General features: G+C 40.6%; 1 protein-coding gene across 19 annotated transcripts in view; it reads right to left on the reverse strand.

The window, feature by feature from the left end:
- The window catches only part of tcf7l2 (transcription factor 7 like 2), a 111593-nt gene extending 101806 nt beyond the window's left edge, over window positions 1-9787 (reverse strand). For 5 of the 19 annotated variants that reach the window (XM_084740189.1, XM_084740184.1, XM_084740186.1 and 2 more), the window contains exons 1-3: window positions 9213-9782; window positions 8986-9052; window positions 8703-8827 (exon numbers count right to left, since the gene is read on the reverse strand). In XM_084740189.1, the coding sequence (XP_084596315.1) occupies window positions 8703-8827; window positions 8986-9052; window positions 9213-9401 (381 nt within the window). In that variant the 5' untranslated portion in view covers window positions 9402-9782. Of the gene's footprint in view, window positions 1-8702; window positions 8828-8985; window positions 9053-9212 lie in introns of all 19 variants that reach the window. The other 14 variants (XM_084740181.1, XM_084740182.1, XM_084740173.1 and 11 more) reach the window with 8 other exon arrangements.
- Between the last annotated feature and the right edge of the window lie 1817 nt (window positions 9788-11604).

The following is an 11604-nucleotide window of genomic DNA, read 5'->3' on the forward strand; positions in this document are numbered from 1 at the left end:
AAAAAAGTATTAAAATCATGGCGATGTGACATTTTTTGTGCTCTGTACAAAACAAACATGTTTTCTTACATCTGGAGAACAACATCTGTAGGCCAGAGCATCTCTACAGCACAACAGTACTTCATTATAATGCTGTTTTGTCACACATTTTACCTTTATTCAAAAATCGCTGCTTCTCAGATTTGGGTGTTGCACTTGGTCATATTGTGATTTCAATTATATTTTAAGAAATTATGCAGTCCTACCAACATCAAAGACACAATCCAGTCTCCTATCACAATATCAATATAATATCAATATATTAGCCAGCCCCATGTAATAAAAAATCAAAATATTGCAGGGTTCAATGTTAATGTTTAATGTCAATTTTGACTTGCCCCTGTACAAATTGTTTTATTTATAAGAGGTTATCAAATAACAACAACAAAGGCTAAAGTTAATTGTTGTGTCTAATCTGGGGCTGCAACAACAAAGTTCAATGTGATGTTTTTAAATGTCCTGTTTTCTCAGACCAAAACCCAAAGATATTCAGTTTAAAGAACACAAAAACCAAGGAATCTCTATTTGAGAGGTTGAAAAGAGCATTTTCTGCCATTTTTGCATGAAAATGTACTTAGTTAATTGTCAAAATAGTTTAATTCTTTTTTACCACTTGCCCAGTCGGACACTGTATTGCAGCCATGTACTGCAGAATATAGGAGCTCAACCACCACAAGATAAACTGATATAATAAGATGTTTCCATTTTATGTGGAAAAATGACATTTTTTGATGAGTGACATGCTACTATTTTCTACCACAACTGTCTGATAATTCACGTTCCAAAGCGAAAATGAAAAAAATAATTAATACAAAGTATTTAAAAAAAAAGATATTAGCATGAATGAGATTCTTCTTCTGTGGTACGTTCCAGAGCATTCTACCACATCCATAAAAGGCTGGTGTACCACAGGTGTTCACTGCACACTGGCACGGCTAGTCATTATCTAGCCCGACATGATCATTAAGAGCTGTGATGGCAGTGTGGCACCTCCTCCCTGCACACACACACACACACACACACACACACACACACACACACAGACACACAGACACACACACAGACACACGCGCGCGCAAACTAGGGGGGAAAAAAAAACTCCAGTGGAGACTCAAGCACTCCCTATCAGTTGTTGTAAAAAAGGGGTGAGAGGGGAAGCTCCTTTCTCAACGAAAAGCATGTCGGCGCTGGTGCACTTTGACCCTTCCCATACACACTCCACAATCCAAACAGAAGGCCGGCACCACCAGAATTCCTCCGGCGTCACAGCGGCCCTCTCACCCAGAGCTTTTAAGGCTAATTTTTTGATGACGACGAGGGTGGGAAGCGCGGAGAGCAACGTGATGGAGGAGAGGGTGGGCTAGAAACCACACACATGAACACACGCCTGCTCGTCAAGCGTGGCTGAAAACTGAAACTTGCCTGCTCTGTGTTCCTCTGCGCTCAGTGCCTGCTGGGGTTTTTCTCTCTTTTTTTTTTTTGTTTTTTTTAAACGGGAAGATAAATGTGAAGCCTAGGGGCACTATTGTTTGGACATCTAACCAGGAACTGTCGCTGCTCTCATTGCCCTGGCATTAACAGCAATTATGCGCTCTATTCAGACGGCTTTTGTGCGTCCGACCCCCAGCCCCCCCGCTGCCGTCGTCCCCCCTCCACTCACACACACACACAGCCCTAACACACATTTCCCGCTTTTCTCTGCCCCCTCTGCTTTCCCTCCCACTCCTCCGCTACTGGTGAACTCATTTGGCTACTGGAGCACTCTGCTCCCATTATGAATGAACTTACAGAAATATGCACATTCAGGCAAGGAAAAGCAAAGAAGAAAAAAACAGAAATGCACATACCAGAAGTATTTCTGGTGCTATACCTCAGCTCAAATAATCCTGCACTTTACATTCTGTGGATTTCTTCTCTTCAATCAAAAATGCACTTTGGTTAGAAGATGGTTAGATGTGCGTTTGCAGCTCTGCAGGAGAAAATACTTGAAAAATTCCTCAACACTCAAACTCTCTCGCTAGAAAATGACATTTTCAATGGTTTTGTAATTCTGGGTAATCATGTTTTGAAAACTAGCTCATCTCTAGCCATAACCTTCATATCTAAAAGATGCGATCAATACTCATTTTAACCTTATCTTTTCAGCTGGATGCAGTGCAGTAACAATGCCAATAAAATCTGAAATATCTCAAATACCACTTCAAATGATCTTATCGCTGTTTTCAATAAGTCTTTATTTGAAACAGCGCCATGTAACTTCACTCTATTGGCTGGAAAGTGAGAGGAAGCTTCACATTCACACCAACCAGCACTGTCAACACGTGTATTTGTACTGGGGGCCACTTAACAGGGATGAATGGAGCAGCTATGCACTGTCCTTCAAGAGTTTAAAATTCATAAAGAGCAATGTTCTGTTACAAACTCGTGTTTAAATATTAAAGAAATGCAGACTTTTTCTTCAGAGTGACAAACAGAAGGAGAAAATGGTCTAGAGTTGCAACAATTAATCGATTCATCAACACTTAATTGGTTTGAGTAATTTTTTAAGAAAACAAAATTATCTGATTCTAGCCTCTTAAATGTGTGTGTTTGTTTCTTTAGTCCTCTAGGACAGTAAACTGAATATCTTTGGCTTGTGGACAAAACAAGACATTTGAGGGCGTCACTTCATGTTTTGGAAAACACTGATCGACATTTTCACAATTTTTTGACATTTTATAAACCAAACAACTCAGGGCTCAATTATATAGACTGCTCGCTTGCCCAGGGCAAGTAAAATGCCATGTCAGGCGAGTGAATCTAGCAACTGACTTGCCCAACTGGCAAGTAGTAAAAAGAATTAAACTAGTTAAATATTTTGATAATCGGTTAATTGTAATTATTCATGCAAGATGGCAGAAAAGGCTGTTTTCAGCCTTGCAAATATGGAGATTTCCTGCTTTTAGCCATTTATCATCATATTAAACTGAATAAATTTGGGTTTTAGATTGACAGAAAGAGGCACTTAAAGACATCACCTTGGACTTGGATATCTTTCACTATTTTCTGACATTTTATAGCTGTTGCAGCCATAGTTTAAACATGACAATGAACTTAACTTGTCGTTGCCAATAAATAAAACAATATGTACACGGGCAAGTAAAAATTGACATTGGGCAAGTAGATCTGTGACCCATGTGCCTGACCAGGGAAGTGGGAAAAAAAAAAAACATGTAAGTTTAACCCTGCAACTAATTGAGAAAGTAATCCTTAGTTGCAGCCCTACAATGGTGAAAAAAACCAACAAATTAATATCAGGTTTTGTGCATATTTCTGCCCTGCTTTTCAAATTAAAAGTCAACTTGCCAACTATTCTAGGGAAGGGAGTGCAAGATGTGCTGTCTACCAGGGAAAAACAGTAAATAAAAATAAAGCAACAAGCTCCGTATGTGGATACAAATTTAACTGGTGGCTTCATGCACGCACACACACACAGAATAATTTAATTTCCATATTTCAGGGAGCCCCAAGCCCTGTGGGCCAGCAGCAGAGCTAGCCTATATTTAACAGATGACAAAAGTTGCATTCCAGATGTACAGTACTATCTTTGTGTTGAGCTCTATAGAAATGCATGGGAGAAAGAGAGGGAGCGAGGGGGGGGGGGGTTGCTGCTGGGGGAGGAGGGGGGTTACACTGGGGGCTGTGGGGGGGCACCAGTGCACAGCTGCTAAACTAATGCCTTTTTTTTCTCTTTGCTCAGGCACAGAAAAGCAGAGTGTGGTGGCTCACTGACAGAAACAGGGAAGGATACAGGGAAGGAGGTGAAAATGGATTCAACCAGTCTACGAATAATTTGTTTTAACTCCAAAAAAAAAAAGAAAGAAAGAAAGAAAAGACGTCCAGGCTGTGCTGTGACTTAATGAGTAACAGGCATAATCTGTTACATTGAAGTCAAAATTAGGCATCAGATTAGCTGTTATTACATTAAAAACAATGAAGTCAATGATTTAATTAGAAAAAGGTTCAGCCCCAAACCAGACTTGACTGCAGCTGAACATTAGCTACACCCAAACCCGGCTCACACCGTCACCAGGGAACCACTGCTCCCTTTGCACTAGTTAAAAATCTGATTAGAAACACACTCACAAACTGACTGATTTTTTTTTTTTTTTTTTCGCCTTTCTGTGCTGTTTCAAGCAGAGTGACAGATCGACGAGCGCGCGTAAAGCTCTCACACGGCTCAGCCTGCCAACATCATCAGCATTAGACAATTAAGCCCCGCTAGCTGAGGGAGAAAAAAAATATATATATCTGCCTCCTCGGTAAATATTTACTGCACAAATCTTTTCCATTCATTCACCAGGCACTAACAAAACCTTACTGTACTCCCTCTGCCTTCTCTTTCTGAGTCCCCCCACCACCACCACCACCAGCCCCCCCACCCCTACATCTGCGATTCATTGACTTTACAATTTACCACATGTCGAGATGGGAGAGGTCGAGCCTCCATCTGAATCACGGCACAAATATGCGAGTGATTTATTGTTTTAAAAACCCTGGGCCGATTTAGTGCAACTCCACTTTTCCTGAGCATTACTCCTATTGGCAGACCATGAACAATTACAGTTTGGACTAATTAAGCTCCGAGAATGTGCTGTGTGCACCGCTAATGTCTAGCAGGCCCCAATTTTAGTTTAATGGTGCCAAACTTTAGCTTCCCAGCACCCCCACCACCACCACCAGCCCCCACCCCTTTCTCTAACTTAACTCCTCAAATCCAAAGCAGATTGTGCTTTTTATGACTGTTTATTGAGTCGAAGAAAAATAAGGACCTTTTCTTTCCCCTCTCCTCGCATAGGATGAGAGAAACAGCAGAGAGGGAGAGGAAGAGAGGAGTAGTGGGAGGGAGATGGAGAGCGGGAGCCGCTTCCGCCATACTTTGTAAACAAAAGTGATTTGCAAGACAAAAGGAGCGCAACCTTCCAACTATATTCAGAGTGCATTTTGCGGCTAGAGGCACAAAATGCGGCCGCGGTCGTGCCACGAAACCCCCTGCGGACACCAATTAGGCCCCATTAACATGTAAAGCCAATTTGATAAGGTGTGGGCCCTATCCTTTAAATCCGCATTAAACTATCTTTCCTCTTGTCACAGCCAAAAAATCCATTTACAGCAGCCGAACACACATAATCCATATGATATACCATTGTTATGCTTATGCTGCTGCCACGTTTAGGAAAGATACTGTCTGTCTGTGTCAATTATAACAGATAAGGCCACAGCGATGTGTGTGCACGTGAGCACAAAGGCAAGACGGCTGGTGTTGCATTCACTTGTGCATGTTCATTACAATAATCTGAGCAGAAAATCCTCCATTATTTCTTCCCTAAAATAAAAAATGATAAAGGAAGTAGTCAGGCTGTGTGTAGTTTTTTTTTTTTTACAGAAAGGTGAATCTGCAGCGACGTGAGCGATCCTGGCACGACAACACAAGTGAAACAAAGAGGGAAAAGGGGAGAAAAGCTATTGTTTCAACCACACAAAGCCTTTCCACTGTCTTGTAGTGGAATCGCCACGGGTTCTGGGAGCGTCTTTTTTCACTCTAAACACAGCGGTGGATGCTTGGTGTTGCATTTTCACCCCCCCTCACCCCTCCCACCTCCACTTTCTTGTTCTTTTTTAAACTCCTCGTAATTATACGTCGAAACTCAAAACCTCCGCCAAAAGTCTCCAGGCTTGGAGAATTATGGGGCCAGGGGTGGCGTCAAATATCTTAACATTCATAAGTCCGAGAGGCAGTAAATAAAGCCAGCGGATTTACGGCCCTGCAGCCCCCGATGCAGGAGAGCTGGCCGCCCAGATCCCGCTCTGCCTCCCTGAGCCTCTGTGTCTCCAGACCTGTTGAGGTGCGATGTTAGCCCACAGCACCGGAGTTAACCCGCCACCTTTTTTCACGAGACCTGTGTTAGCATCGGCAGGAAACAAAAGGTAGACAGGGAGAGGAAAGTGAAAGGAGATAGAAAACTGGGGTGAACCGGGCAGGCCACTACTCCAATTCGACCTGCACCCAGTGATCCAGCAGGCCTTTGTGTGAGGTTTAAGGGAGGAGGGAGACGGCAGAGGAGGAGAGGAGGACAGGAAGGCTTTTAAAGCCCGGGCACAACGTCATGTCAAATTGCTAAATGATACTAAATTGTGAGCCTCCTTGGACTTAGGTGGTAGGAAAAACAAATTCTCGCTGATTATGGCTCCCAGAGGTCAGACAAATTATGGTAACCGCCACATGCAGGAATTCTTTTCCCCCCTTAAGTCATGCAAAAATAGAAATCACCGACACAAGGTAAAATGTCCAGATTAGTGGCAGCTGACAGGAAAAAAAATCTAAATTTATACAGAATTTTGCTCTGAAAATGTTGCCATACATAAATTTTAAAAATCTCAATTTAAAATCCCTATTATTAAAAACAAAAAACCACAGATTTAAGGCCTACATGTTGAAAGACATGAAACCACAGCATCGTCCAAACCAAGAGGAGCAAAAATGAAGGGAAAAGCAGTGAGAATCAAAGCCCTTTTTTCGTGACCAGACAGAGAAAAGTCTCATTGCAATAATACTAGCAGTCATATTCAGTGCCTCACATGACATGTTAGGGAGCAAGACAGCTAATCAATGTCCAGGTGAATTATTTATGCCAGCTTTAAGTCTAATACATTTATATTACAGCGACCGCTGACTTCAAAGCTCTAATGGCTGGACACACAGGGCGCTGCAGACAGTGGGGGCCGAGGCTGTACAGTGGGAAGATCACCGCCAGCCGAAAAAGTCGCTGTTCAGGTAGATCTGTAAATTAAGAGGTAATAAATGTTGTCTACCTCCTCAATAATCAGTTTTAAGATTTTTTAATGATTTTATCATGTGTACAAAATAATGGTGCAAGACGACAGGTAACAAATCAAGGAACATGCATTTAAAATGTTAAAAAGGATGTTTCCTTTTCTGAATATTGTTTGAAAATAGTATTTCAGGGTTGGAATTAAGAGAGCAAAGGTCGCCACTGTCTCGCCGCAGCATCCTCCAGCCATGCAACACAATTTACTGCTTTTCTAACTGCTGCATAAGCACAATGAAACAAGCGCACCACGGACTACGAGTACTGTGATCGCCACAAAAGACAACTCCAAAACCTCTGCCACTGCAACAAGGAAGTGCCTCAGTTCAAAATCATGTGTGTTGTTGTGTGAATGTGTGTGTTTGTGTCAGCGCTGATGAGAATAATGAGTGACTAATTCCACATACCAGCAGCCGGTAGCGTTATTAACAAGGCCGACTGACTAAGAGGAGAAGAATGGCAAAATGTTCTCATGTGTGCATGTTGCCGGGAAAGATAAAATCTTTTATAACTATTAAAAAAAAACACACACATTGTGCAAAAGCAGCAGAAATTATTTCATGTGAAGCCTCTGGGTGATCAACTCAGAAGCAGAAATTGTGTCAAACACAAAAGAAGGCATTATGTGTCATTTATTTTCAAGGTGTGCACAAAAAAAAAATTCAGGTAACAAATATCAGTTTCGTTAGCCAGAGCTGAGGTGGTGGTGGTGGTGTATGGTGGGGTGGAGGTGGAGGGGTCATATTTCCTAATGCCTGGTCTTTGCCTTAACCTTGTAAAATGAGATGACAGGTCCTAAAGTGCAGACTTGTAATTGCAACCGTTTAAAATAGGGGGGCAAAAAAAAAAAAGAAAAAAGAAAAAAAAACACCCATGGTTGAGAAAATTATTCCGCTTAAAGATTTGCCTTTGCCCAGTGGGACCAGCAGCGAGGTGCTGAGCAAATGAGTAAGTGTGCATAATTATAGCACGGCTGATTGTGTCAAAATAACATGAATTTATTTATAAATATGGGTTTACATGGCACACATGCTTTTTTTTTTTTTAAATAAAGGCGGTGGATTCCTCATTGGAAGCACATGCAGAGCACCAACACAATAATTTCCATTCAATAAATCACAGTTTTTTAAAAAATATATATATCAATAAAGAAAAATCACTGTTTAATATTTTAGAAAATAAAAGCTGTCAAATTTTAATGCATGCACCTTTGGTCTTTACAGCGTATTAACACGTTTTGACACATGCAAATCACCCTGAAAAGCTCATTTGCATATTGATTTTATTTGTGTGCTTTTTTTTTGCATTGCTTTACAGCGTGTCAGAAAGTCAGTGTAAAGGTCTGAATGTTCATGCGTTAGAAAAAAGGGCATGTTTGATGAGGCTGTGCAAACACAAGCCAAGTGCATTATTAAAAACATGCACTTGTAGCAGACCGTGCACAATAATAATAATAATTAGAACAGAATTCTAACAATAATTATATTTTTACATTTTATTTTTCGTGCATTTATTTTAAAAGTTGCAAAAAAAAAATGTCATGTGCACACGAGCTGCCATATAATGTGCTTTTTCATTAGCACTGTTAGCATGCTAGCAAACACACATGCATGCCATTGTACTGTACACTTCAGGAGCAGTTGCAAAACTTGGCTTTATATCGGCTGCACTTCTTCTGGGTGACAACACTGCAAACACTGGCTGCCTCCGTGTGTCCGTGTGTGTGTGAGGAGTGTGTTAGGAGTGTGTGTGAGGAGTGTGTGTGCACATACAGTGGTAAATAAATGAACTTACTGTGCGTGCTGTTGGAGAAAGTGATCCATTGGGAAGGTAGGGGCTTGTGAGATCGGGGATCATTATAAATGGATAGCCCGGGTACGGTGGGCTCTTGAACAGCCCTCCATCTTGCCTTTTCGCAGCTAACATGGCGGGGGGGGGGAAACAGAAGAAAACTTTTTTTTATAAAAGTGGCCTTGAGAAGTTTTTTGTATTTATCCGCACAAAAATGCATTTAGCGGAGGAGCTGCCCCTCCGCCAGGCACATGTAATGTCATGGAAGAATAAAGCAGAAACTCACCCTCCTCTAAACTTTCTCTTGTTTTGTCTCTGAAAGTTTCAGATCTAGGCGGAGGCCGTCTTTCCGCCTTGAAATGCAATGAAACACAGGGATTGCGTTAAAGTTAACACGGTGAGGGCTGATAGGAAACTTTCTATGAGTGTTAACATGTCACAAATGTTAGTTACAGGCCCCTAACTTTACAGCGCGCAGTGTCCATTTTTTTTAAAATCTGCAAACTTACTTACCTCTGAATCCGACGAGCTGTTTTGATTCGTTTCCGACTCGTTTACGAGCGAAGATTTGACATCGGCTAAATCCCTTTCTGCCGAGGAGTTCTCCGAAATTTTCTCTTCCTGCTCCCCTTCGTCTTTGAAGGAAATCATTTCATCGTTTGCGCCCAGATCGTCCCCTCCACCGCCGTTGAGCTGCGGCATTTTTCCCGAGCAAAAATCTTTTTCTTGCGCGAGGGGGCAAAAACACGAAGTTTTAAACCCTTGATCTCGGTGATCTTGGAAAAGTCCGAGTTTAAGTTTGGGGTCTGTATATTGGCGTTTTCCAAAGCTCTGGCGTGTTGGTACAAAACTAAAAAAGAAAGAAGGGGGAATCTTGGCAGAAAAAGGAAGCCGGAGAAGGAGCCGAGCCGCTCGGATTGAGTGAGTTGAAGTTGGTCGGAGTGGTTTTCAGTTCAAAGGCGGCGCTGATTGACAGATAGAGAGGGATGGAAATAGAGAGAGTCTGGATTCAGGATTATTGACAGGGAGAAACACACAAGAAACTAATGAGATTCAAACAGGGAGGGACTTGAAGTGACGTTTTCATAAATAGGAGGAAAAAAAAGAGGGAGAGGGGGGGAGAGAGAGAGAGGAGAGGAGAGGAGAGGAGAGCCGCGACTGCAGTGAGAAAAGCATGTGAGGAGGAAAAAGGCAGTTTGGGAGCAGGACAGTGATGGTAAAATAGGAGGAAGAGAGGAGAAATGTGGATTAAACGCACATATGGGCGGTCTCCCGGTGGAGAGAAAAGGGAAAAAAAATGAAAAGAAGGTACTTCCTCAGGCTGTTTGCAACCAGTTTGACTCCACCATCCCCTCCCAGTCTGTCACACTGGGGCCAAATTAAGTTACAGCTTCATTTAAAGTTTTTTATTTTAAGCTCTGTCCTGTTTTTTTTTTTTTGTTTTTTGTTTTTTTTTTGCTTACTAAATACAAGAGAGGCCTATCAAAGCTATTACTCCAAGCTTGTTTTCCAATTTTATCTGCTTTGTCAGTTCCTTTAGATCTATTTTTCATTATATTAGATAATGTTTCCTCAGATCTATTTTTTGGGATGGAGGGTGTTATTGCATCCTGCTTCTCTTGACAGGTGTGATGTCCTCTGGGACTAACCTGAATTCCTCACTGGCAGCAGCACAGACTGGGCTGTTTTTTTTATTATTATTATTTTATTTTTCTCTTCTCCCTCAGCAGCCAGACTGGACACAAATAACTGATGCAGATTTAGGATGCTCCAGGTCTGGGTCTTTATCCTTCTAAAAATGTTTATTTTATTCAAGACGGGACAATGGACATTAATTAACGTGATCACTAATTTTCATGTGCAGTCCCTGGCAGGACGATGGCATCCAAAACACATTAAAAAGACATCACACAAAAGCACAGAAGCACAGACAAAAGCAGACTGACAGTGTGAAAAAAAAACATTTAAAAAAAATACATACAAGAGCACATAAGCACAAATGGTAAAACAATGGCAGAACCAAAAACATTAAAGAAAACATACCATTCAAAAGCAATTAGCACAGACAAAAGAATATAATAAGCACAAATACAGCCAAGGCTTTAAAATAGTCAAATATAAGATCATGTTTACTATGTAATTAAAATAAATTAAATTCGACACATGTAATTATAAAACAGCCTTTACAGAATGTGTCAACACAACCATATTTTGTTTTTGCTACCTAATTTTGTTCATTTTACATGAACCCCAGTTATTCTGTAGATCAATTTGGCATTTTTGATTTATTGTGTTCCTATTAATAATTAGGGCTGGGAAATGTATTAATTATTATATCGGTATCGGGATATTAGACAAGATATCGACTTCGATTTTTGGTATATCATGATACAGCATAAGTGTTGTTTTAAAGGCTGCATTACAATTAAGTGGCGTAATTTTCTGAACTTACCAGACTGTTCTAGCTGTTCAGTTATTACCTACTATTGTTATACTATTTATATTTACCCACTTAGTCATTTTATCCATGTAAATGATGGTTAGTTGTCAAAAATCTCATTGTACTGAGGTATTTGGTCAATAATTATTGTGATGTTTGGTTTTGTCCATATTTACCAGCTCTTCTTTGTACTATTAGAGAATGTACGATATGTTATTTTACAGAAAATGTGTATATTGAGATATATATAGATCGCAATATAGCCTAAAGATTTTATATTTCTAAGCCGTATCACCCAGCCTTAAGTGATATAGGTATTTAAGGGAATAGAATTTGACCACATGAAATTATAATATATCCTTTACAGTATATGTCTACAAGACATATTTTGTTTTAGTCTATTTTTGTTCATTTTACATGCACACCAGCTATTCTTTGAAGACAGCTCAACATTTTTGATTTATT

The sequence above is a fragment of the Lutjanus erythropterus genome, chromosome 17, assembly GCF_056507025.1.
Source record: "Lutjanus erythropterus isolate fLutEry1 chromosome 17, fLutEry1.hap2, whole genome shotgun sequence".
In the NCBI taxonomy this organism is placed as follows: domain Eukaryota; kingdom Metazoa; phylum Chordata; class Actinopteri; order Lutjaniformes; family Lutjanidae; genus Lutjanus; species Lutjanus erythropterus.